At 48.2% G+C, this 26,704-nt stretch overlaps 1 protein-coding gene and 1 long non-coding RNA gene across 2 annotated transcripts; both read right to left on the bottom strand.

Moving 5' to 3' along the window:
• Positions 1 to 347: 347 nt before the first annotated feature.
• On the bottom strand, positions 348 to 3,104 carry LOC143637878 (uncharacterized). The gene is made up of 3 exons (XR_013154511.1): positions 3,011 to 3,104; positions 607 to 704; positions 348 to 440 (listed from the first exon to the last, which is right to left on the bottom strand). It is a non-coding gene; the product is annotated as an uncharacterized LOC143637878 (long non-coding RNA).
• A 994-nt stretch (positions 3,105 to 4,098) lies between these two features.
• LOC143637863 (uncharacterized) lies at positions 4,099 to 7,397 on the bottom strand. The gene is made up of 5 exons (XM_077105167.1): positions 7,167 to 7,397; positions 6,011 to 6,125; positions 4,606 to 4,721; positions 4,209 to 4,439; positions 4,099 to 4,167 (listed from the first exon to the last, which is right to left on the bottom strand). The coding sequence occupies exons 1-5, from the start codon at positions 7,395 to 7,397 to the stop codon at positions 4,099 to 4,101; spliced, it is 762 nt and encodes a 253-aa protein (XP_076961282.1).
• Positions 7,398 to 26,704: the final 19,307 nt, after the last annotated feature.

The raw sequence follows: 26,704 nt of genomic DNA, 5'->3' as shown, positions 1-26,704 counted from the left end.
GAGGTCAGCATCCCATAGGGGAACCTGCAACCTAGGTCCTGTCCTATTCTCATCTGTCACCCATACCTGCCTCTGCTCTTCTGGACTGCATGCTGCCATCTGACACACAGACTCCCTCAGACATGGTGGTGGACAAGCTGCTGCTCTCCCTCATCTCAGCTCTAACCCTTCACACTGACCTCTCCCTTCTTGATTCCCATCTATCCTCCTGATCATCCAGAAGCTCCAATTTCAAGAGGGCATGAGTAGTTCATGGTATTGGACCAGTGTCTGTTCCCCACCCAGGTGTAAGCACCAGGGGACACCCCTGCTCCCAGGCTTACCAGGACAGTCTTGGCCAGCTTTGGACTTTGTGTTTCCAGGTGGACACGAATGAAGCAGGTGTCTCCCACCTTCTCGTGGGAAAGCGGCCTGGAGGACTTGCAGGTTGATTCTGAGAACTGTGGGAGATGGAACATCAGCTAACCCAGAAACAGAAAGCCACCCCAGCCTGTCAGTTGGCTCATTGGGCTTCTAGCACATATGTCCATGTGCTGAGGCTTCTTATTTCCTCAGGTGGGAGTGGAATGGCAGCACAAGTACAGCTTGAATAAGGTAGGTATTTACCTCCTTTCCCTTGACCTGGGGGCGTTTCCTCACGATGAAATATTTTATTCGTGGATTCATGGACATACACATGAGTGAGTGGTCAGGGACCTTGATTTCTGCAGAGCGAAGTGGAGAGAATTGTTAGGTGGCACTCAAGAATTATACCACAAAACACCCACAACCCCTGAGAGTCTCCGCCAGGGCGAACCTGCACCAGAATGGAGAGCCCTCCTATGCAGCTACAGTGCCACCAAAGACTCCCTCAGTGATTCTTCCCTGGAGAAGATGATGTACAGGATTCTAAACCAAAAGAGCACCTGACAATGGAAACAGCACCTTGGGCCCCAGAACTTCTCAGTGCAGGTTGGATCTGCCAAAGAGACACTGCTAGGCTTTGAATCAAGATTGGCAAAGGCTCCTGTGCTTAGGCCTTTCTCCCCAGTGCAGCCATGCTCACACATGGGCATTCAGGAAAGCATTGGATGATGGGTGAATTCATCCACTTGCCCTTGATGAATCCACTCATGGATGAATACGCGGAGAGGTGGTATCCATCAGAGTTGTGTTGGGCATGGACATGGGAGGACTTCAGCAGGATGGTGCCCTGGAGAACTCTACTGTTTTCTAGGTTCGCTCTCCTCCCCCTTGTTTCTCATCATGAGCTGTCTGCTTGGTACTTTTATTCTGGTTCCTGTTCTACTTCTGGCTCTTCTTTCTGTCCTGCATCATCTTGTAGTTCTTTCTGGGTCTTTTTCTTGTTCTTACATGATTCCTTCTTGTTCTTCTTCTTGTGTATCTCCCTCCACCCTTCCTTCTGTTCACCTCCTTCTTTTTCTTCTTCTTCCTCCTGCTCTTCATCGTGTGATCCTCTCCCCACTCAGGAGTGTCCTCTTTCTCCTCCTCCTCCTTCTCCTTCTTTCTCTGGCAATGGTGGGGCGTCCTCTGAAGAGTTCAAATCTATCACACTCTTCTGCCCAGATGCAGCCTCTGTTCAGAACCCCAAGATGAAATCAGTTCTCAATCAATGGCCAGGAGTGAAACCAAGACCAAAGACAAGTGACTTCCTTTCTTTGTCATTGTCACAGTCAGGAAGACTGAATAACAGACACCGCATTCTGGACAGGCTTCTACCTGTGGTAGTCAGCACCTCATCTGGACCAGGATTGCTACAATAGATTCCACCTCCATAAAGCTTCCCCAATGAAAACAAGGTTTCCAAAATCTAGGTGAGGGTCAGCATCACTGCCACCCTCCTGCCATAAGGCATAGATGCCATCACACCTAGTGGGTTCCAGGCCCCCGGTAGTCCTCCATTTTGATGTCTGTTACACACAAACCTCCCCTGGTCTGGAGCCTGCTCTCAACTGATGCTTGGGTTGAAAGTGTCTGTTTCTGAAATCACCTTCGTAGATTCTCAGTTTGGTAATTCCTTATTGACTGGCTTATTTTCGTACCAGGGATAAAACCAGAGGCACTTAAGCACTGAGACCATTCCCAGGCCTTTTGACTTGGGTAAAGGGTCTCCCTAAGTTTCTGAGGCTGTTTGGAAATCCCCATCCTCCTGCGCTGCCTCCCAAGTCCCTGAGATTCGCAGACACTGCCCCTTGCCCAGCTCCTTGCACCACTGTCTTCCTCATGTGTAAGACAGAGCCAACCCAAATGAGGCGGTGTGTGAAAATGGGAAAACTCACTTACGTGCCCAAAAGATGGTGGGTTCTATTGTGGACAGGCTGGGATGGTGGAGGCTAGGAGAGTAGGGCTACAAGAAAGGAAAGAGCACTGGCATTTTGGATAGCTCAGCATTGTGGCCTCTGTTCTTCAGATGCCCTTCTTTATTGCTGGAAGGAATAATAACCTGGCCATTCTGATACCTTCAGGAGATGGGCACCCAGGCACAGAGGACTTGGAATTGTTCCAAAAAGAACCCAAACAGGCTGTCCCCTGGCCTTGACTTCCTCTTCACTAGGTCCTGTTCCCAGTTGCTGCAATCCTGACATTCTTGTGAGTAGGCAGGACTTCTCATATCCTGGCCATGGATTGGGACCTGTGCTGCTTCCGTCCATAGCAATGCTGATCCAATCAGGACCCATGTTCTCCTCCTCTTCATTTGAAGGCATCACTATCAGTGAGCCATAAACCAAACTGATGATCGATTGAGCCTCTCTCTGCCTTGCCCCTCATCGATATTAGCTTTGCATTGCCAGACCAAGTCCAGGGGAGAACACATTTAGGGAGGTTCAGCAGCCCCCTGGGGCCTCATTGAGCACCTCCACCTTGGACACGCCCATCACTGCAGTTGGTTTCCTGCACCAGGCCCACCACACTTTGGTATTTTGAGGCCAAGGCCCACTTTCTCTTGGCTGTGAGTTATCCTGAACCCACTGTGGATCATTTCTCCCCACTGTCTGATTGTCCAACTTACTCTCATTCTCAGACATCATTGTCAGCAGCTCAAAGTTGTCCACATCCTCATGCTGCAACAAATTTTGTTCCAAGGCCTTGCGGATGAGGCTCGTCACCGTCTCCTGACAGGTCACCTGGATCAGGGTGGGACAAATGTCATCAGAGAATGGGTTTTAGAGGAGTTACCCAGAAGACTGTTGTCAAACATTCAGGAGAAATCTCAGCTACATAGACAAGGGCACAATCTTGTTATCCTGCTACCTGAGAGTGGCCTCCATATACCCCCTGGGTTCTTGCAATGTGCTACTAGAACAATCCTGGTACAAATATCAGCCTGTACCTGCCATCTCCCCTCCCCCTGGGGAGTCACATTCCACTCAGGTCAAAGGACCAAACTGCCTATGCACAGACACACTCTCAACTCACTGAGATGAGAGCAATGGGCCAGGGATCTGCGCACCAAGTGTGTTCTGGGATGCAGGCTGCCTTTCTGGGTGGAAGAGGCAGATGCACTGAAAATTTTGGTCCTGACTGCCACTACACAAAACAGACTCAGATACAAGAGTGTACACTTGAGTGCTTCATGACAGCCTGGAGAGGCCCTGGCCTCTGGAAGCTCAGTGCGGGTCTGGTTGTAATGAGGTACTTGACTCAGCACTGGCAGGCACTGGACATGTCTCCTCTGCAGCTGGACACATGCAGCATTAGCGTGTCTACTGCACATCCACAGAAATTCTGCCAAGAACCCCTTTAGCTCCGTATTCACATACATGCAAAGGCTGACATTCCGAAGCTTTGGCATGACCCCCCAGGTGATCCCAACCCCAAATTCCCACACCTAGTCATGCTAAGGAGGTTCTCTTCCCTGCCACCAGGAACACATCCCCTCCTCCACATCTGACAAGTCACTGCCACCTCCTCTGCTCCAACCTCACTCATTGAGAATACCAAGTTCTAGACACTGCAGCCTGCACCCTGGACATTTCTCTGACTTCATCTGCCCACAGCACTTCTGTCTGCACTTCTGGCCTGCAAAACCCACAATACACAGGCCCACTCACCACTGGAGCTGGGCATGCTGATGCTCTCCCTCCTCAGGTCAAGCCCTTAAGATGGACCTCTCTCTTCTTTATTTCCCACCACAGTCCCGGGGTTGGCTGTGTCTCCTGCCTTCCACTGTGTGGACACCCAGGAGGCAGCCCTGCTGTCGGGCTTACCAGGATGTGCTTTGTCTCCCTCAGGCTCTGTCCCTCTAGGAGGACGTGAACAAAGCGGCTGTCTTCCACCTGCTCGCTGGAGTGAAGCAGTGAGGAGCTGCTATTGGTGACTTTCCTCATGCAGCACTCATTGCTTTGGGTGGCCTGGGGCAATGATCCTGCAGCCACTGCAGAGCTGCTGCTCACAGCTGCTGGGATCCCGGATGCCACTGCCACAGAAGGCTCCAAGAACTGTGGGGGATGACAACATCAGCAAAGCCCAGCAACTGCACCCCACCCAGCCTGGCAGTTGGCTCTATGGGCATTCTATAACATCCATCCAGAACCTGAGGTTCTTGTCCCCTTGGAGGATGTGGAGTGGCACCAGGAGTAAAGACTGAAGAAGGTGGCTGTTTACCTCCTTTGGCTTGACCTTGAACGACTTGCTGGCAGCTGTTTCCTGAAGCAGAAAGTTGTAATCCACGCTGGCATCCAGGGCATAATATACCTTCCCATCAGCAGGGATCCTCAGCTCTGGAGAGGCAGGGGCAGAGGCGTGGTAGGTGACACTCAAGGAATACACTACCCAACATCCCCCACAACTGAGAGCCTCTGCCAGCTCAGGTCTCACACACAGACCTGAGAGCCCCCGAATCCAGCTACTGTTCCACCAAAGACTCCCCACTGATTCCTCCCTGAGGACCCTCTATGCACAGGAGGTCCACTACAGGATCACCTTTCAAGGAAATAGCCCCTTGCACCCCAGAACCTCTTAGTTCACGTTGGACCCACCAAAGAGAAACAGCTAGACTTTGTATCTGGATTGGCCCCCAAAGACTCATGTGTTAATGGTTTTCTACCCACTGCAGCAATGATCACAGGTGGGTTTGGGGAAAAGCACTTGATGGTGGGTGCCTCCACCTTGCCAGTGGATTCATCCACTCATACAGGGCTACACTAATTTGAGGGGTATGGTTTGGAGGTGTGTTGAGCGTGGGTGGAAAATGTCCACAGCAGGGCTGTGCCATCTCTTGAGTTCCCCACTTCTGCATTTCCTCCCCATGAGTATAATTCTCATTCACATTTTTAATCAATTTATTGTTATACTTCTTGTTCTTGTTCTTCTTCATCTTCTCCTCATGCTTCTTCTTATAGTCATCTTGACCTTCTTATTCATTGTCTCCTCCTTCAACTTATTTTCATTTTTCTCCTCCTCCTTCTCCTCCTCCTCGTCCTCCTCCTCCTCGTCCTCCTCCTCCTCGTCCTCCTCCTCATCCTCCTTCTTCTTCTCTCTCCCTCTGTCTCTTCTCTCTCTCCCCCCCCCTCTCCCCCCCCTTCTCTAAGAAGAGTTTACAAGCCGTGAAGTGTTCTATTCTACCACACACTTCTCTCTAGAAATGGCCTCTGGTCCTATGTGGACTCAGTTTGCAATGAATAGAAAGATTGGAAGCCAGAAATGATTCTTCATTGAACTGCTTTTCTCATGTACTCATCTAGGTCAGGAAAGGCTGCCAAAGTAGGCACCCTGTGGTTGTCTGTCTTCTTTGACACAAGACAAAGAAGCCTCTCTTCTTGGCCCCTCGTGGAAAATAGCTTTGCAATGCCTCCTCAGGCCAAGGAAAGAACACATGATAGGCAGGTCCACAGCCCCTGGGGAACATGAAGGACCTGCAGATTTATGCCCCATCATTACACTTTGTTTTATGCACAAGTCCCACCACACTCTTCCTGGGCATTTGGTGGATGCACACTGTGTTTTGGCTCCTAGTTTTCTTGAGCCCACTGTGACTCACTGCTCCCTACCCTCTGATGGTTCCACTTACTCTGATGGTTCGAGACAATTTGCAGAAGCTCAAAGTCTTCTGGATCCTCCTGCTGGAGCAAGTGTGCATCTAAGGCCCTGCGGATGATGACTGGAGTCGTGTCCTGGCAGGTCACCTGAGCAGGGTTGGAGAAAGCTCATCAGAGAGGGAATTTGGGAGTAGCTACCCAGAGGACAGTGCTCAAGGACAATCAGAGACAACTGAGCTCTCAACACAAGGGCACCATCTTGTTACCCTGCTACCTGAGGCCTTCATGTGATCATGTGGGGTCTTCCTATGTGCTTCTAGGCCAATCTTGGTACAAGAGTTTGCTTCAACCTGCTATGCCCTATAGGGACAAGGGAATAAGGACCAAAAGGCTTTGTACAGACACACTCTAGTCCCATAAAGATGGGAGGAATGGTTCAGTGGACTTCCATATCCCTGCTCTGGTCTGGGATGAAGCTGCATTTTTTGTGTGGACCAGGCACAAACCCTAGGTGCTTTGGTCCTGACAGCCAGGGCACAACACACACTAGGACTCTTTAATGACAGGCATGGAAGTTGCTGGCCTCAAGAGTGTCAGTGCTTGCTGGGGTGTCAGGAGGTTCGGACCCAGCAGGTGCAGTGGTTCAACATGGCTCCCCTAGAGGTGGATACCAGAGTCTCATGATGGATACTCCACGCCCAGGAAAATTCTGCAGAGAGAGTCGCTAAATCTCTATTCACATACATGCAAACTAAGACACTAATGGGCCCCTACCCACCCTAATCATCCCACAATGGCTCCCTTCCCTTCAACCAGCAACATGTCCCTTCCCACACACAAGAAAATGACTGCCAACTCCTCTGCTTCAACCTCCATTGTTCAATATACTCCTCCTCAATACCAAGATCAGTAGAGGATGGCCTGTACTCTCGATATTTCTCTGACCCCCTCTGAACCCAGCACTCAGTCCTGCACTTCTGACCTGCACACCCCAAAACACACAGGCCCACTCCCACCCAGACCTGGCATGCTGCTACTCTCCCGCCTCTTTCTTCCTCACTTTCTCTTCTCCTTCCTGACCTTCCAGAAGCTCCAGTTCAAGAAGACAGGCCTAGTCCAAGGTGTTAGCTGTGGACTTGGTCTTCCCCAGTGTGGGCTCCCAAGAGACTCCCCTGCTCGAAGACTCACCAGGATGCTCTTATACTTTGTCGGTTCATTTTCTAGGTAGACGTGAATGAGGCATCTGCCTCTCACCCGCTTATTGTACTGGGGCTGTGAGGAATACCGAGTGGAGACCCCTGATGTCCTGGGCTCCAGCTCTGCCCCTTCCCAGGGAGAAGGCTCTGGCTCTGGGGTTGGCTTAGGAGCCGTGACAGGAACTGAGCTGGTAGCTAGAGGAGAAAGAAAAGATGCCAACATGGCTGCCTTGCCCTGACCTTGGCACAGACAGACAATACCCCTGCTGCCAGGAAGACCTCAGGCCCTTAGCCCACACAAGACCTCTTTGCAGACTGGGGTCACTTCCTGAGTGGACAGAGGCTTATCCTAATTTCCAGCCCAACACCAGGCATACAGACACCCAGCAGTGGGACAACAGTCGGACCTTTCCTCATATACCCTTAGGTACTCACCCCAGTCCGCCTGGCTCTCAGGCTCTGCCTGGCTTGATATGCCATCTTCAGTTGGGGCCTGGAGGCGGTGTGCTTGGTGCTCCAGATACAAGCCAACCAGCAAGAGCCACATGCATGGCAGCAGCTGCTGCAGACTCAGCGAGCCTGGAGGCTGATGGGAAGCCTCGGTGTAGAAGTTCACCCAGGTCCCCAAGAAGGAAGGTGAGGCACTGTGGGGAGGCAGGTGTGGAGTCAGCAAAACCCTGGCCTTGCCTTCGCCACGGCCTCCAGAGCAAACCTCTGACCCGACACTCCTGAACCGTCCCTGGTTCTGAACACACCAGTCCACCTCAGACAAGACACGGTGGCTGTACAGGCAGGGACAGGACAGGTCGCTACAGACAAAGAACCTTCAAGGAAGGAGCGTTAGATCCATGGTATGACCAGCTCTCCCCTCCTCTGGGCAGGCCTGACACTCTTCTTCATCTTGGCTACTTGCTCTCCAACCTGGAATGCACCTTCCAGGAGTGTCTGTCCTCCTGCCCACTCTTCTCAGGGCTCAAGAGACACCTCCTCCCCTGGCGTGGGCTGCAATGCTACCTCATTCTCTGTGAGCTCTCACTGAGTCCCCCTGAGTAGCAGTGGACCTCTCTTTTCCCATGAGTGCAGGCCACATCTCTGTGGCCCTGGGGGAGGACAGGGAGGTGTAGTGTGTGGGGATCCATTGTCCCAGGGGCTTCCCCAGAGCACCATGACTCCACCTACAACTCCCTGCCTTACCCCTCCTACTGTTGAAGCCCCACACCTTACACTGCAGGCAGAAGACAGAATTGGGGAGAGCAGTCTTTCCTCAGCCTTCCCAAGTCAAATCACCTTGCAGGTCCCTATTCCGGAAACAAGGAGCCCACCCTCTTGACCCCAAGCCCATTCCATGTTGAAGTTGGTCCAGGGGTCCACCATATTCACTGAAGAGGACAACGTGCACTTATGCCTCATGGAGTCAGGGATGCAGTCTCATGTAGGATATGTGCTCATGGCACCTACGGTTTTAGGCTGACCCCCATGAAAAGGGACACAATGGCAGTCATTTGCACCCCATTTTTCACTGAATTGTGAAACGTGACTGGAAACATGTCTTTACACAGTGGGTGCTTTCTACATGTTCATCAGTGAATGAGCCCAAACTGCTGATTCCCACATATCTCTGGGTGTGGGAGCTGCCATGTCCAAAGCCCCTGTCCAGCTATGTCCCAGCTAGGACGCTTTATCCCACTATGTATACTAACATGTCTTTATTAACCAAAAAGTGCTTTTCCCAAGGCCCGAGTTTTGAGACACCTCTGGCACAGATCTACTTTCTTCACGAAGCCAACATCATACCAGAAAGACCACCTGGCCTCACTGAGTCCACCTGGGAATGAGCTCAGCAAACACCATTGAGCTGTGGTGCCTAGTGTGTGGGGACTGCTCTACGGACCTCTGTGGATCAGCTGGAGTCAGGATGGTTTCTCTGCCTGAGAGGGGGAGTTCATTCCCCTTGCAAGCCTGTGGCAGGCACCTCCAGGACTCGTCCCATTCGGGACTGACATTCCACTATGAGTGTGGTCCTCTATCTCATTAGGGATCACAAACCTTTGGGTCCCTGAGAGGTACATGGCAGCCCCAAGACCCAGGCATGAGGGGGCTACACACTTGGGCTTGGTGGTCTGGTGCTTACCTTGGGAACAAGAGATCCAGCACCTGCTGGGTGGGGATGAAATCCCAGGAGATGAACCCCATGTTGCTGCTGAAATGGAGGTTCCTCCCACAAATGACAGGCGGGAGCTCATTCCTAAGCTGGTCCTGCCTGTAAGGTTCAAGGCTCTGTACCCTGAAGGGCTCCTCCGTGTTCTGATCATTTTCACCCTGGGTTGGGACCAAGAATGGTGGGTTCAAAATGGAAATGGTGACAAACAGAAAAATGACTTGTGCGAATACACTAGAGTCAAAGCACAATGGGACAGTTCCCATCAGTACAAACACACACACACACACACACACACACACACACACACACACACAGTCAGAATAGGAGTCCTGGGCCATTCATCAGGGATCAGACTAGAGGGCCTGCTGGGCTCACCTGCCCTGTGCTACTCACTGTTTCTCTTGAGCTCCTCTGCGACAATTGCCAGAGGCTCTGGCGTCTAAGTTGAAGCCTCACCCACTGTATCCACAAAAGGGCTAGTTGGCTCCCCTGAGATTCCTGGGAGCCTGAGGCTCGGCATTGTTTGCAACCACAGGAGAACATCCTTCTCACTCCAGTGGCTCCAACCAAATGAGCTTGGATGGCTTGGTCAGTGAGGTGGGTGCCTGGATACCAGGGTTCCATGTTCTGTTTGATCCATTGTCAAGGCAATGATGTCATTTCCTGTGCCCATACCTGACCCTCTTTTCACATAAGACAACTTTCAAAAGCCCTATGGGCTGCTGATTTCTTCTCCATGCCTACCCATATAAGGTGCGCATGTGTTCACCAACAACTACCCAAATACCCCCACCAGCATCTGCCCTGCTTGGTGCCACTAGAGTTCCAGCTTGGAGCCTTCAAAAGTGTATTCACAACCAGTCCTTCCCTCTCAGCAGCTTTTGGACCCTGGTCCCATCATTGTGCAACTCATGGTGTGCCCAGTCTTTTCTGGAAAGTAGGGTAGCATCTAATCTCTAGGGTTTATTGTGTCTATTGGCCCATAACACCCTCTATTCTCTCTGAAACCAGAGATGGGACTCACAGGTGGCTAAAGCACAAATGTAGAGATGGGACAATCACAAGAAGGAGAGAGACAGAGAATGCACCCTAACTCAATCAGGCCTCTGTCCCACACAGGGACGTGGCCAATGTCCGTCCCTTCGTGGCTGCAGTTCCCAATCTACACCATGGCAAGTTGGAGGTGACTGAGATGCAGAGGCTGCTCCCCTCTGCCATACAACTTCCCAAGGCTTCTCCTAAGATTTCAAAAGGGCCAAGTGCGTCTAGTGTTGGGGTCTCACAGAGACTCCGAGGTACCACAGCATCCTGCTGCCCAGAACCAGTTCACCCCTCACCTCAAGGGGGCTCAGCCTCTGGATTCATGGGAATTGAAGTGGCTACAGGGGATGGGATATCATCTCCAAGACTGAGTTATGCCAAGTCCATGACCCCTGTCTGCATCCCTGTCTCCAGCACCACTCCCCTCTCTCTCTTTCCTCCTCAGACCAAACAAATCCATTTAGCAAGTGTGTCCTGGGATAAAGACATGACAGTCACCCATCCTCTCATTACAAAAACACTGAGGCTCAGCCAACACGGATCCCACCAGGAACACAGGCATAAACTCAGACTCTGATCCTCCCAGCCGAGCCTCAGTGGAGCCTGGACTCCCAGCCTCCTGAGAAGAGGAAACAGAGGTGCCTAGCCGAGCCACCTTGGATGCAGCCGCACACAAACTGAACTTATCAATGCCTCTTGCGCTCAGTTGTGAGTAAGAGGGGAGGTGGTGTTTCACAACCCCGGACATCAAGTGCAGTCTCTAGGCTTTGGGGTGTGCCCTGGCCTCTCTCTATCTGCCCAGGCCCTCCAACTCACACTGGCCTTTTACCCAACTTCCTCCTAGGGCCAAACTCAATCCTGCCTCTCAATTTCTGCTGCCTTCCCCAACACACTGCTCCCAAAAATGAGCAGGGCTGGCTCTCTGTGATCATGCTGGTGCCAGCACAATGCCACCCCACTGACATAATTCTGAGTCCCAACCTAGGCACTCCAGCTGTCTTTGCCACACCTGGCCTGTTTGGGCTCTGGCTCTTGCTCTTTTCATTCATGTGCATGTGTTTTGAGGTTTTGTGTTTCTCCCACTGCAGAACTGCAGCTGTAGCAGGGTAGAGCTCATGAGGGTGACATTCTGACCCACTTCCAATCCCATCAGAACTGTTAACTGGGGTGACTGCTGGAACACAGTGATGAGTGAACACATGGGAGGTGGTTGGACCCACTTTGCCTCTGAGTGGCTTCCTTTCAGGACAGGAGTGCTAGGGATGGGAGTCCCTGGCGTGGGATGCTTTGGACAAGGCGTGACCATGGGCTCTCTTTCCTGGCAAAAATGGCTCCACTCAGCAGGGACAGCACTGTCATTCCTGGTGGCTAACAACAGCCCTGGACCCCAGAAAGGAACCCACACTCAAGATTTACGTCTGAGTGTGCGTGTCCTCGAGGAAATGAGGTCTCCTGATCCCAGGTGCAAAGGGGTAAGTCCTCTAACTCCAGGGGCCATGAAGGGACATCTGAGTTGCCCTTGTCCTTCTTTCCCTCTGCTGAAACCACGGTGTCCTCACACTAACCACAGTTAGGACCCTGGCCTCATTCCCCAATGAGGATCATTAGGCTCCATAAAGGACAGTCTCTAAGATGCTCAGTGGACCAACCCCCTCTGCACAGTGCATAACCCTATTGACTCAAGATGCAAGAGGATTTCTATTCAGGAAAACCAGGAAAGGGAGAGCCTTTCTCAAGGACACAAGGACATTAGTGGGTGAGGGAGTACTTAATGGATGGAGAACTACGGCCACCACCAACTTCCAGGAGCATATATGGCCCTTTGGGCACAGGTCCATACCCTTTTTTCCAATCAAGTTTTTCAGAGAATTGAGGCTGCCTTCTAGATGGCACCTCCACACAGTAGGGGGTCTCCTACTTCTTCCACGGGTACGTAGTGGGCAATGGGCCTCCCACTATGTGCATCTAAGAACACTCTGTGGGCATCTGTAGCCTTTCAAGACCCTGGAAACCATGCGGGCACCCCAGCACCAGCAGAGCATTTCTGCACATCACAACAATCACCCCAGGTGGGAACTCTCCATTCCACTCTGTACTATGCCCTGCCATCTGTACTGATCAGTCCAACCCCTCTCCTTCCTGTTTCTTGATTATACTACCATGGTTCGCACACATGGATGCCAGGGTGCTTGTGGCCCACCCCAACCATTTGGGTTCCAGGAACAAATGACACAGTGGAATGTGTTTGGGAACTTCTGGATGACGGGAAGTCCCACCCTCCAGGTTTTCATCTTCAACGCAATGAGTACAGAGGGAGCCAGGAGGGCTCTGTCAGGTAGAGAGAGGTGGGAGCTAACTGAGCCTCAACTAAGTGCTCAGGACTCTGGGTTCAGAGCTGGTGTTATGTGGAATTGTTGAGAGACGTGAAGAAAACCCAGCTCACTGTATGCAGAGACAGCAGATGCCCTCACGTGGTCAGGCTGCTGTGCTTCTCAGAGCCCCAAGATGTTACACAGGTGTGGAGGTGGGGAACCCAAGTGCCAGCCCAGGCTGCTCCTGAGCACCTCGACCTAGATTCGAAGTATGTGACTCTGCATCAGAGTCATCACATCAATGTATCCCGGCCCCCCATCCCAAAAGTTCTCTCAGAGACACTGAGGTTCCACTGGCTCTGGACTTGCCCTTTTCTCTGGGGTTCTGGGGGCCCATTAATTAGGAGGTCACAACAATTCTCAGTACACAGGCTGAGCCCACCGAGATCCCAGGAGTATCCAGGCATTGCTTCTATTTATAGTCCATCATAACCCACGACACAGTGGACACGTATTGCACTCACCTAAAGAAGCCACCAGGCCCAGGGCCTTTGTGCCACTGGCCTGCAGAGACCTGGAGGCGGAGGCAATCTTAGGCTGCTTGGAACCAAAGACCCTAGATCCTGGAATCTGAGCTGGACACACAGCTCATGTGCACACAGTCAACACTGTCACTGAGAGTGCAATTGAAACACCCGCAGAGTTGACAATGGACCTGATATGCCCAAGAGTGGGGGTGAATTGCATCCCTTGAAAATGATCCTGTCCAGAGAAAGGCAAATTTTGGAGGATTTCACTTATCTCAGATTCTCAATTATCAGGTTCATAAAAAGATAAAGTACAATGTTCTTTTCCTGGGCCTGGGAGGGCACTAGAATTCAGCATTGATGGTAAGAGTATGTCCACGAGAGTTCTGGAGATGCATGGTGGTGACGCCTATACACCAACATGAACATGCTTAATGCCACTCAACTGTGTACTCCAAAATGGTTTAATTACAAAACGGATGTTTGGTGTCAATTACCACAATGTAAACACGTGGGAGACTGCTGATTGACTCATCTTAGCATAGTTTGTATTGTGATGGCAGAATACAAGACACTGGGTAATTCACAGCACAGATTTTATTTCTCAAACTTGGGAGGCTGGAAACTAAGACCGGGGGCCAAGTTGTAAGAACGTTCTTGTTGTGTCCTCCTGGGGAAGCAGGTGAAACAGGGACAAGAGCTGCTTTGAGAACCCCCGTCCCAGGGAAGGAGAATCCATGGCCTAAGCACATCTTCAAGTTCCCACCCACTAACACATCATAATGCAGAGACAGAATAGAATGACAGTCCATGCTCCCCAGAACATCCCAACTTCTTGGCATGAGTCCATTTCTGCAACATTTCACAAGTCATAATTTTGGATAAGACAAGAGTTAAGCTGAACACATGGGGAGAGGGCTCCCTTCTCATCTGCTGCTTGCAGTGTTGCATGTGGCCTTACATCACTGAGGTTCTGCACAACAGCTCCGACTGCCCTCCTACCACATCCCCATGGGGCTGACTCACACTCAAGTTCTGAACACTCCCAAGTCCAGAAACCAGAAATGTTACAAGAAATCCTAAAGTCCGCCCAAAACACCAGTCTACACAAGCTCAAGTCTCTTACAAAAATGCCAGAGTATTTGCATCTAAACGCTGCATATCTTCTTCCTGTAGCACTTCCATTATCTCTAGATGACTTCTGACACCTAATACAATGAAAGGGCAGTGTCATTCTCTGTAACACTGTAAGATCCAGGAAACAAGGAGGAGAGAAGTATCTGTCCAGAGAGACACAACTCCTTTCCTGATACTTTGGATTTCCAGATGGTGGGGACCATGGATGCAGAAGAATGGGTGCAGGGTCAACTGCACTTTCTTGCTTTGCATTGAGGGGAGGAAACACTGCAGCCAGGATGAGGGCTTCTAGGAGCTGATATACTTCAGTTCAATATCTGGACACATCTACCTTCAGGCTGGAAGACTTTCTAGCAGGGGATCCAAGGACTTGCCTACTGTGAAAGAAATCCAAAAAAAAACTTACTTTAAAGGGCATCAAAGAGGTTTAGGAGGGAGGGAGCCAATCCAATTGTCTAGACCACTTTTAGGGGTCACGGGGTGGGTTCCAATGCAAAACACCGCAGTCCCATGGAGAATTCTGCAGTGTGTTGGTGATTAAACACTATGTGTGAATCCAGGGGTCACTAGGTCCTCTCAGCCATAAGGAGGGAACTTGCCATAAAGGAACTAGGACAAGGATGAGAAGAAGGCTGAGTGGGGAGAGATCTGAAGGAAGAAAAGTGTACTCATTAGAAAAGTGTCCCCCGAAAATTCTTAGGCAGCCAAAAGTCGTGTGAATTTATGTGGAAAAAGAGTCTTTGTACAGTGATGAAGCTAAGAGCTCACATGATGGAACACAGCATCAACCAGGCCCAAATCTAATATCTTATATTCATGTAGGAAGAGGGGAGCATGGACCCAGAGACCAGGGAGACTTGGGGATAGAGCCTATGTGAGGTTGGAGCCAGGATGGGATGCCCATAAGGGAACCACAGATCATGGACAGCAGTAGGAGAGTGGGCAAGGGCTGGGAGAGTTGGGGGGACAGTCCCCTTGAAACCTGGGAGGGGTTATGGCACTGGGACAGCCCAACACCTACTGTGTTGAGCCTCTGGAGCTCAAAGGAAGACACTTCCTCTGTTGTTGGCCACCCAGTTAACAGGGTTTGGTTCCAGCAGCCTAGGACCCAGCTGAAGGTCTGAGCATGTTGGCCATGCAGGGTGGATCTGGACCGTAGACACCCTCATCAGAGACTGTAGGGTCTCAGCCCTGAGGTAAGACAAGCACTAAGTCAGGCCAGGTGGGGAAACGGCTAGGCACACACTGTGGGGGCTGGTGCTTGTGTTACTGGGAGCACTTCTGACCCCAATTCCCTGATCTGCTGCCAACACAGGCTACAGAGGAGGGTACAGGGACACAGACCACAGATCTGCCCCACTCAGTGGGTCCAGGCCAACACCACACCCAGCAGCCTCCTGCCATGCCCAATGAGTCTCGACGCGGCCCCCTCTTCCCATCCTGAGAGCTCTTCCCTTCCTCATGTGCCACTACCTCCCTACTGTCTCTGGTAATATCTACTCTGTGAGATGACAACATCCGTGGGTACTGCTCTCTCATCCCAGGACAGTGTGGTCCCACACACCCTGGTGAAATGGGCCACCTGGAGGCTGGACCTGGAGGTCCTTGAGGCTGAATGGCAGGTGTGGTCCTCTGGCACTTTATTATTTAAGTTAAAAAAACAAAAACAAATACAAAAACGAGTCTTGGTGCTCAAAAATGTTTGATTTGCATATTCTCATCCCCTAACCCCAATATTTTCATTATTTCCTCACATATGAAATCTTACTAGCAGAAAGTTAATTTCGTATTATACAAAGTTGATTGAAATAACATTGGTATAAATAATCAATCACCATACTTTCAATTTTTGTTCTGCTTTCCTGTTAGAAACCACGTGGATACAAGAGAACAGAGGACAGACTCATGGAAGTGCTTGAAATGACAGGAAGCTCCCATTCAAGCTCAGCATTCAGTCCTGGACAGGGTAAGACCAGGCCACTTGGACATCTGTTCCAAAGAGTCTACCAGACAGAATCCTCTGACTGATCCCTGACTGAGTCATAGGAACTGGCTAGAAAAGCCTTCACATCCTCAATACATTCTTCACTTCAGAATACTGGACAACCATTGATATCCATCTCTCGTTACCTTGCTCCCCAGCCAACCATTCTTCAACAAATTCAAAGGAGCAACTCATGCAAGCACACAGAAAGGGATGTTCACTACACACATCCATGTGGGAAAAAGACAACGGTATTTCTTGTTTGAACTATTTCAAATGAAATCCCTTCTGCATGACCTCCACAAACACAATGAAAATATTTGTGAAATTCCCACATAGAAGACAAGATACACTTGCCAAGGAGGCAGTGCCAAGAATTTTGACACTCGAATGTAGAGTGTGTGTTTAGGAGGCAATTAGTTTCCATGAGACAGTCCCATGAAATCAATTAGGAAGATCCATGCTCTAGCCCTACCATACAAGAGATGTGACCTTGAAAGAGTCACTTAGTCTTAGCAACCATCATCGCTAACCACTAAGTCAATGAATAAAGGTCCTCAGGTGTCAAGCTACAAAATGTGGGATGAGCATGGATGAGGATGGGTGGGAGAAGTCTCCCCTTCTAACACAATTGGGGAAGGCTGTGCCTGCCCTCAAGTGGCTGGGGGTCTGGGATCCTGCCACAGAGGGGGATTCCAAACCTCACTTCCCCTGACCCAGCCCAGAAGACCAGGTAGAGTACAAGGACTCTGGGAAGGCCCAATGGCAATAAAGGTCCAAAGGAACTAGGGATCTGCCTGGACCCTCAGTCCCCTACTCTGAGCAGGGCTGCATGACGAGGCCAGAGGCCATCCACAGCAATCTGCTTTTAAGGAAAACTGAGGAACTACAGGCTGCCTCTGGCTCACTGAATCAGGGTGGTGTTTTCACACAGCAAGACCACTTCCTCACATTTGACCAGCAGCTCATGCACTGACAGCACAATGGCTGGCTTGACTCAGGCCCTGATGAATGAAATAGAAAATTCATAGCAAACCCATCTTTAGCTCTTCCACATCATCAGGGGGTGTGATTCATTTCCATCAACAAAGATGTCTGAAATGGTGTCTAAACATGCTGGGGACTAACTTCTGTGTGGAACTTTTCAGGAAAAAGGGGATCAAATCTCATGAAGCAACTTTTCTCTCTTCTAGCCCATGGACAATGCAAGGAAACTGCATGATACCAGAGGCTCACTTCTCTCTTCTCATGTCTTTTGGAAAGGAATCATTAATGCTTCCTTCAAGGTGAAGCAGAAGCCTGCATTCCCAGCTGCACAGAAGTGTTTGAGGGCAGGTCATTAAAGAGGCATATGGATTAGAGTGCATGATCAATGATCCCTCCTCCCTGGAACCTTCCACACGCCCATCTTCCACATTCACAGAGCAATGCTTGGCCATTCTCAAAGACCAGGAGACCATGATGCTCATCACCAGGAAGTCAATAAGGAACATGAACAGAGCAGCATGGATTGCAGAAGGTGGAACACCAAGGATCTTCAGCACAGCTGCTAGAACACAAGAGCTTAACTTCCGTATTGACTTTCTGCCACCTACCAAGTACGATATTAGTGTCAAGAACAACATGCAGACATCCAAGTAGCAGGTGACACTGTGCATCCATTCACAGAAGTGGGCAACATCTGCATTGGAACAAGGAAGTATCTTATCCTTACTCATAAAAATCATAAGAAACAAAGAATAAAATGGATGGAAGACTTACCATTTCACTATTACGTAGCTGTTGGAATTCCCTATTAAATAATACCTCCTCCAAAATAAAAAGTATCTATGACTTTTAAAAACTATGGTCTTTACTTAATATTTATGTATGCTATATCCCTGCCTAATGCTTTTTGAGAAAGGAACACATAGAATTGGATCTTTGAAAATTTCACATTTCCTGATAAATATTACTGCCTGTGTCAGACATGGCAAAGTGAAACGTGGGACTTTGGATACTCAAACGCAATGTTGTGGGATTGGTGACCCTGACTCATAGACAGCATGTGGGTTTTGTGAAAGCTAGTGAGGGAGCAGGGGTAAGGAGGATGATTGAACAGATGACCTCAGGGGATACTGGCGGATAGGCCAAACTGAAGAACATGTTCCAGCTAAGATTGGTATTTGGGCTCCTGAGCCCAGACCTGTTTTTAAAAAAGGTGCAGACAGGCATTGTTCATGTACAAAATGTCTCATTTTTAAAACTTTTAAGTGGGTAATTTCAATGGCATCTAGTTACACATCTGATAACATGGTTTGCCAACTTATGAATTTCATTCTAACAAAAAAAAAAAAAACCCATAGACAATGAGACATACAAAGATAAAACCTTGTCTTCACCAGGATGCCTAGAAATAGGTTTTATTTGGCTCAGGCAAATACCTTTCAATAGAATTTCTGATTTCTAAATGAACCCATTCAATTTTATACTGCACAGATCACAAGGTTTTCTTTATAGAATATTCTGTTCTTCTTAAAGCTTCACATAGAAAAATATCTCAAAGGAAATATGAGGGGAATGACCCAAAGTGATGCAGATTTATTACAGAATGCCTAAGATACTGAGGATATATTTTGGCTCAGCCCATGGTATTGCTTCAATATTTTATTATTTTGTAAGTAATAAAATGTAACTTCATGTTGGATGATATATTCAAGCCATGAAAATATCATCCAACATCATTCTTCCCAAAACATTAGCCCAATTTCTGTGCATGCTCACTTACTCTTTAGGAATTTTACTAATTATTTGAACGTTCTAGAGGACCTGTTAGACTCCTAATGGACAAACCATCCAACATACTCCAGAGAATGTAGGAGTGCCATAAGAAGAAAATAAGGTCAGCCTACAGCAATGGGCAGCTGCCTGCCCTTGGCTGGGAGGAGCACTGGCCATGGCACCAGGGCTGCTGGGCAGCAGAAGCCTCCACAGTCCTGCAGGGAGCCTGGAGCACAGCTCTGCATGACCATGCTCAGCCCTGGACAGATGCACATGAGTTCCCATCACAGGCTAGAGTGTGACAGTCCCAGGTGCATGCCTGTCATGCCAGCCACCAGGGAGGCTGAGGAAGAGGAACCTTTGAGGTCAGCCTTGGCAATTAGTCCTTGTGGCCAAGGGGGAAAAAATTACAAGGGACTCTGAGGGTGTAGCTCAGGTAGGTCACTTGACTAACAGGCTCAAGGACCTGGGTTCAATCCCCAGAACCACACATACACCAAAAAGTGACCTTGGAACATGGTTTAAAATGATGGGTCAGGTACACAGAAGGAAACAGGAAAGGGTTTTTAAAGCGAGGACTTAAAACAAAATCCACAGGTGCGACAGGAAAACAAAAGGACACAGAGTCAGTGAGACCTGAAGTACCTGGGCGGGTCTGTCTTTTAAATGGCCTCCTGCTCCCCAGGTCACACTGGGCTCTTCCATCGCCCTCCCCTCTCCAGGGGCCTGCGGGTCAGGCCACCTCTTCTCCTCTGAGGTCCGCGGCCCAGGCCACACTGCTGAGGCCACCGCATCCTGAACAGGACCCTGCAAATCAAAATCCACCAGCTGTGAACAGCAGCTCCGCTGAGGAGAGCCCTCAGGTGAGAACCGGGACAGCGGGGTCGGGCGGTGGGCGCTGTGGGGACCGCCCCGGCGGCTCCAGGGGACTGGCAGCCGGGACCGAGGCTCCAAGACGGAGGCAGAGTCCTCCCGGGGCCCCACCTTCGTGAGGGCACCGAGACCGGGGCGGCTCCGGGCCAGCTCACCTTCTCCGCTCCTGGATCCCGGGAGCCAGACCCGCCACACCCGGACCTGCAGCCACGCCTCCAGGGCGCTACTTCCGGGCTCCTCCCACACGGAGCTGCGCGACCGCGGCTCCAAGTTCGCGCCCTGGCATAGGCCCCGCCCCCGTCTCCCTGGCGACGGCCCCACTTCGCTTCCGCGTCAACCTCTGTGTGCTGAGGGCGGGGCCCTTGGCGCCGCGCCAGCCGTGCTGTCACCTCAGCTGGTGAGCTAGGGTGGGACAGCATCTAACTAGCGTCCTCACCTGTCCCCAACTTTCTAGGGGTGAGGCCTGCGGCTGCCCCTCGTGGCCGTGGGACCGAGTGGACGGGCCCTGGATGCTGGGCTTTCCCGTGCGAATTGGGCCTCAGCCAGGGGGATGGGACTGCTGCCCAGGAGGACAGGGCTCCTGAAAAGGCGCCTGCCACTCCCTCTGCTTTGAGGGACCGCCTCCAAGGGCCTCCTGGACTGACAGCTGCTGGCGAGGGCTTTCCTGGGCATATGTTGTGAGTCTGCCCCAGCCACAGGTCTGGAAGTGGGACCTTCCTTCAAGCAGGCACGACACTCAGGGTAGCACTGCCCTCTGGTGGCCCTGTGCAGTCAGCGATGTGGTAGAAAACAGACTCTCCCAGGGTGTTGGGACTAAGCACCTAGGAGAAACCACACCAAAAGAAGCCAAGGACCCTCGCTTCCCAGGCTGCCCAGGAGATGGGCCTTGGGGTCCCCAGGGCGGCTGTGCCCTGATGTGCTTCCTCCTAGAAGCTTTCCTGCTTAACTGCTGAAGCGTTTGCTGTCACCCTGACCTCCATTACTGTTTCCATACATTCCCATTAACTAAGGGAACCTGGAAGGAGAACTCGGTTCCCTTTTGTTTGGAATGGCGAAAAGGATGCAAAGAGGCAGCACACAGTATGGATCAAATAGATGGTAGCTGATTGTATTAAGTAAAGGAAGTGTCAAGTAAGTGAAAGAATTGTCACTGCAGATATGATGGTGCTCTCCCTAATATTGTGTTTTATTTCTCTTCTTCAGTGTGTGGCACCCCTAGTGTTTGGCTGTGGTTGGTTCGGGGATAATACATGCTCTAAGGTGTACATTCACTGAGATTCAAGACTTGGGTTAATGTTTTGATTTAGATATAATGCCCCCACCCTTGGGATATGATTGAAGAAACACAGCAGCTCTGATTGCAGTGGCAGACATTTGCCACTATGGTAGAATGCAGTCTGAGGACAAAATTGCTAAGAGAAATAAGGTAGGCCCAAGCCACCACAGAGGCATGAAGGTAGAGTCCTGGTTCATCTATGATCAGTGAGTCTATAAATTCCTTTTGGTAAGTAAGCCAGTTAGCATTGGGATTTGCTGTTATTTGTTTCCATGTACAAAATGTTTTGGGAAGAAGAGTTTTCCAAGTTGGAATACAATGATCTCTCAATAGTGAGGTAGTTTGAAAAACTGTTCATAAGGCTTGCTATTATGTGGTGCATCCAATAAGTCGCTTATCTATGGGACTAGAAAAATAATCTCAAACAATTATTTAGAAAACTAACTCCTAAGAGATATCAAAATTTTATCATATATTTATGACAGTAAATAGTATTAAAGAAGAGTGGATAAGTGGTTCGGCACCAATATTCAATGGTCTTAAAGGAAAAGAGGAATTTCTCTTGTTGTATGTCCACAAATACATTGCCTTTTATGTAACAGGACATATTATTTGTATACATGGACACTTAATTGAATCAATTAATTGCTGTAGAAAAAGATAATAGGGGGCTGGGCTTGTGGCTCAGCAGTAGAGTGCTCACTCAGCACATTTGAGGTCCTGGGTTTGATCCTCAGCACCACATAAAAATTAAATAAAGATATGTGTCCATCTACAACTAAAATATATATATATATATATATATATATATATATATATATATATATATATAAATAAAATAGGAATAGAACTCAAGAGCACTAATCAACATTTTCCAGGTTTTGAGAAAGGTTAGAACTGAAACTTCAGGGATATTTTTCTATGTATTAATACATAGGATATTCTGTCATTTCTTCCCCTTCACTGTGGGTTTTGTGTATTGCATTAGTCATGTCTCTTCAGGCTCCTTTATTTGGAAATTTCCACAGCCTTCCTAGGTCTTTTATAAAATTAACATTTTTGAAAGCTATAGTCCTCACCTTTGTTTTTCAGTTGACCTACCATGAGATGAACTTTCCTTTTGGCTTACAGTTCTTTGGATTTCAATGTACATTGAGAAAGTTGTTATTGGCTAAACTCCTCCACCCTATGCCATGGTAGCCACACTCCTGTCCCCTGCCTAATCCCTGGCAAACATGATTTATTCTTCATTATGATAGTTTTGAACAGACATTTTACAAAGGAAAACAGCATGTAAACTTTTGAGCCGGGGTTCTTTCACTCAGAATAATGCCTTTCGATTCATCCAAGATGTTACATTTATCAGTAATTTGTTCTTTTTTTTATTGCTGCCTACTAGTCATTGTATGAATGCATCACAATTTGTTTATCCGTTCAATGTCATGTTCCTCACAATTAAAACACTAGGGTCACTCCAGGGGAACTGGGCTGCACGAAATAACCACACAAGAGACAGAGAAACCTTTTTCTTTGGGGTCCTGTGACGGCTCCTCAGACCTTAGTCCACTGAAAGAGAGAGAGAGAGCGTGAGCATGTGCTGAACCCTTTTATTAAGGAGAAGCCATTCAAATGAGGCAAGAGGTCAGGTTTCAGGAGGTTGAGTCTAGCTTCATGATGTCTGTTGTCAGAGATTGACTGACATCTAGGAAGGCCACACCCAAAGGCCGAACAAGAGAAAGGGACACACAAAGAATCATTTCCATGGAACATTCTGTCCCAAACAGGGCAAAGGGTTAATATAACAAAGGAATAGGTGAATGTAGCTCAATCCATGGGGCTACATGCCTATGTCTGAAGACACGCCCTCAAACTTCCTGGACCAGAGCAATGTCCAGATCGCTACCAGATGTAGTGACCAGTCAAAGTCTTTCCGCTCCAGGATGGAAGGTGTGAATCATTCAGAGTAGCTCCCCACAATTCAACAGTTTAGGGACTTTTGAATTCGTTTCAGTTTGGGGTGATTATGAAGACAGCCATCTAAACATTCATGTAGAGGCTTTTGTGTGAGCCTAAGTTCCTATTTCTCTAGGATAAATAGCTAGGAGTGAGATTTGCTGGGTTCTGTGATGGGTATGTGTTTGATTTTATTAAGAAACTGCCAAACTGTTCTTCCTGATCATTACCCAGGATGCAGCTGAGAGGAGATGATCTCTTTTTGGGGACAGCTGCATTTAGTAACCAACTGCTTGAACAAGATGCACAGACCAAAGATAAGGGAAGCCACCAATAGCCTATTTGAGTTGATTTTTGAACAACTCATCAGGGTTGAGAACATCACTGCAGAAGAGTGTGGAGTAGGGAAGCAGCTCAGGACAGGACACCTGGGAAGCAGAGAGAGAGTTCCCCTCACCAGGACAGAATAAGAAACCCCAATGGCAGTCCCCAGAGACCCACCTCCTCCAACCACACCCTACTGCCTACATTACCACCCAGTTGGTCCCCACCAGGGGTTCAATGCACTAATTAGGTTAAGTCTCTCCTAACTTCCACTGTCTCACACAGGAACTTCTGAGGGACACCAACAAACCATCACATCTGTGAAGCTGCAAACCTTTTCCCTCACCCTTTCTTATAGTAGGTTTTCCCCGAGCTGTCAGCCTTCAGGCCTTTTGTAGTTTCATGGATTGGAAATCTCACTTTTTTAAATAAATATTTCTTCTTTCAGTTGTAGTTGGACACAATAGCTTTATTTTATTTATTTATTTTTATCTGGTGCTGAGGATGGAACCCAGAGCCTCCTACGTGCTAGGCAAGTGCTCTACCGCTGAGCCCCAACCCTAGCCCCAGGAAATCTCACTTTTAAATGGTGCATCTTACTGAACACAGTGCTCTACAGGGAAGTCAGACAGGTATTTCTGGTCCTATATACACTGCACAGAGAGATGTTGAGGTCCTACTAGGTATCAGGTACTGTTCAATATTCTGGGATACAGCACAGACCTGGGCCTTGGCCTCCCAGAGTGTGTCATCTAGCTTGCTTGTTTCTGTGTAGCCTGAGATTAAATAAGTTTGAACAGGGAAGGTAGGGGCGTGTGTGTGTGTGTGTGTGTGTGTGTGTGTGAAGAGTGTCACCATTCATGGATTAAAGTTATCTGATTAATGTTGGGTGCATCAAAGGTAAGTGAAACAAAATCTCATGCCCAGGCAAAATAGGGGAGTTAGGGTACATACTCAAGTTTTAGTAATTTTATAGGGTACTTCCTATATACTGTTATGGGGTGATTTTTTTCTGAGTCTCTATGGTTCTACCTCTCATAAAAGAAGGTAACTGTAATTAAGCTTCACATCTGGTATGCTGGTGCATGCCTTTAAAGCCTTGGGAGGCTGAGGCAGGAGGATCAAGAGTTCAAAGACCAGCATTAGCAATTTAGCAAGACCCTAAGCAACTTAGTGAGATCATGTCTCTAAATAAAATAAAAGGGCTGGGGATGTGATTCAGTGGTTAAGTTCCCCTGAGTTCCATCCCTGATACCAAAAAAAAAAAAAAAAAAAAAAGAATTAAGCTTCACATTTTTCATGGAATTGGCTGTTATGGAAATGCTGTTACCCTGACTACTTCTATGTTTATGAATTAAAAAATTCTTTGTCCCAGAGTCCGATCTCTTCTACTAGTATCCATGAGATTATGGCAAGCTTGCTTAACTTGTATATAGGATAAAAATCTCAAATCCTCAATTCTTGACAGATGTCACTCAAATCCCTTCTGCCTTACATTTTCTCTGTCCCTCATGCAACACCCAGTATCACTCCGACTTTGGCTCTCTCTTCACAGGAACAGCCTGATAACATGTTGCTATACCTGTGTTGCTGTACTTCTTTCTTCCTATCCTGGGGCTTCTTCAAAATTCCCATGCAGCAAGAATCTAGTCAGTTTGCATGCATGCACCGCTGGTGTTGCAGAGGAGACCAGCAGGCGGCGCCAGAGCATGGCAGATGTCGATGTTTCTGTCCCAGATTCTTAGGTTCTTGCTTAAGATGATTCCAGGCAACACTGGAGACTTAGTAAAAGAAAAAAGTTTTTTAGCAGGGATAGAACAAGAGAAAATGGGCACATCCTCAATGGAAAGAGTGGGTCCTCTTAGGAAAAGGAGGTACACTCTCCCTGCATTCCAGCTTTATATAATTTCTTAGGGAAATTTCCAGTGAATCCCACAAAGGTCCACCTCTTGACTTTTGATAGCTGGATTGCATCAGAGTTCCTAGTCCCCACTGAACACGGTTTGGGTAGTCAATGAATGAGAAATGAAAAGGCTACAAAGAGGCAGAAACTTTCTGTCTGAAAATAGAAGACAGTCCTAGGCTCAACAGCATAATTTTTAAGTCTTAATAGCTGAAAGGCCAGGGGATGTGGAAGATACTGTGCAGTTTTTGAGTTTCCCAAAATGGGCCTACAGAATGGTAAAGGAATGAGTTTCCAGCATGGTGAATGAGTCAACTTTGTTGTCGTTGGGTGTTTTTTTGTTGTTGTTTTCATCTTTGGATTTGTTTGTTTGGTTTCCCATATTTTAATTGGTGGACTATAATTATACATACATATATATATATATATATATATATATATATACACACACAATTATGTATATAATTATTCATATATATTTATATTGTTATAAATGTATAAGTATATATGTATATAGTAGTGGTGTTCATTGTTACATATTCATATATACACATTATATAACAATGTAATTTGGTCAATTTTGTTCCCCAGTATTTCTCTTTTCCCTTCCCTGTTCCTCCCCCTGGTCCCTGTCCCCTGCTCTGCTGGTCTCCCTTTCTTTTTCATGAGATTCCCCTGCCCCTGTATGTTTCCTTTCCTTTTTTCTCTCTAGCTTCAATATACGAGAAATATATGACAGAAAACATACGACTGTTTACTTTCTGAGTCTGGTTTACTTTGCTTAATAATGCTTTCAAGTTCTATTCATTTTCCTGTAAATGACATCTTTTCATTCTTCTTTATGGTGGAATAAAAATCCATTGTGTATATATACCACATTTTCTTTATCTACTTATCATTGATAGCTACATAGGCAGATTCCATAATTTGGCTAGTATGAACTGTGGTGCTGTAAACATGACATGCATTTGTAATAACACAGTATGCTGATTTTAATTCTTTAGATTAAATACCAATGGTCACGTAGTGGTTTCATTCCTAGTCTTTTGAGTAACTTCCATACTGATTTCCATAGCAGTTATACTAATTAACAATTGCACCAATAGTGTAAAAATGTTTCTTTCTCTGCACGTCCTCTCCAGCATTTATTATTGTTTGTAATTGTGATTACTGCCACTCTAAATAAATGAAGATGAAATCTCAGTGTAGTCTTGGTTTGCAAACTGCAAATCAAATGTAATTGCTCATGTTGAACATTTTTATATATATATTTGTTGGC

This window comes from Callospermophilus lateralis, chromosome 14, assembly GCF_048772815.1.
Source record: "Callospermophilus lateralis isolate mCalLat2 chromosome 14, mCalLat2.hap1, whole genome shotgun sequence".
Lineage (NCBI taxonomy): Eukaryota > Metazoa > Chordata > Mammalia > Rodentia > Sciuridae > Callospermophilus > Callospermophilus lateralis.
Note: the sequence above shows the minus strand (reverse complement) of the source record. Positions and strands in the feature narration are given on the sequence as shown.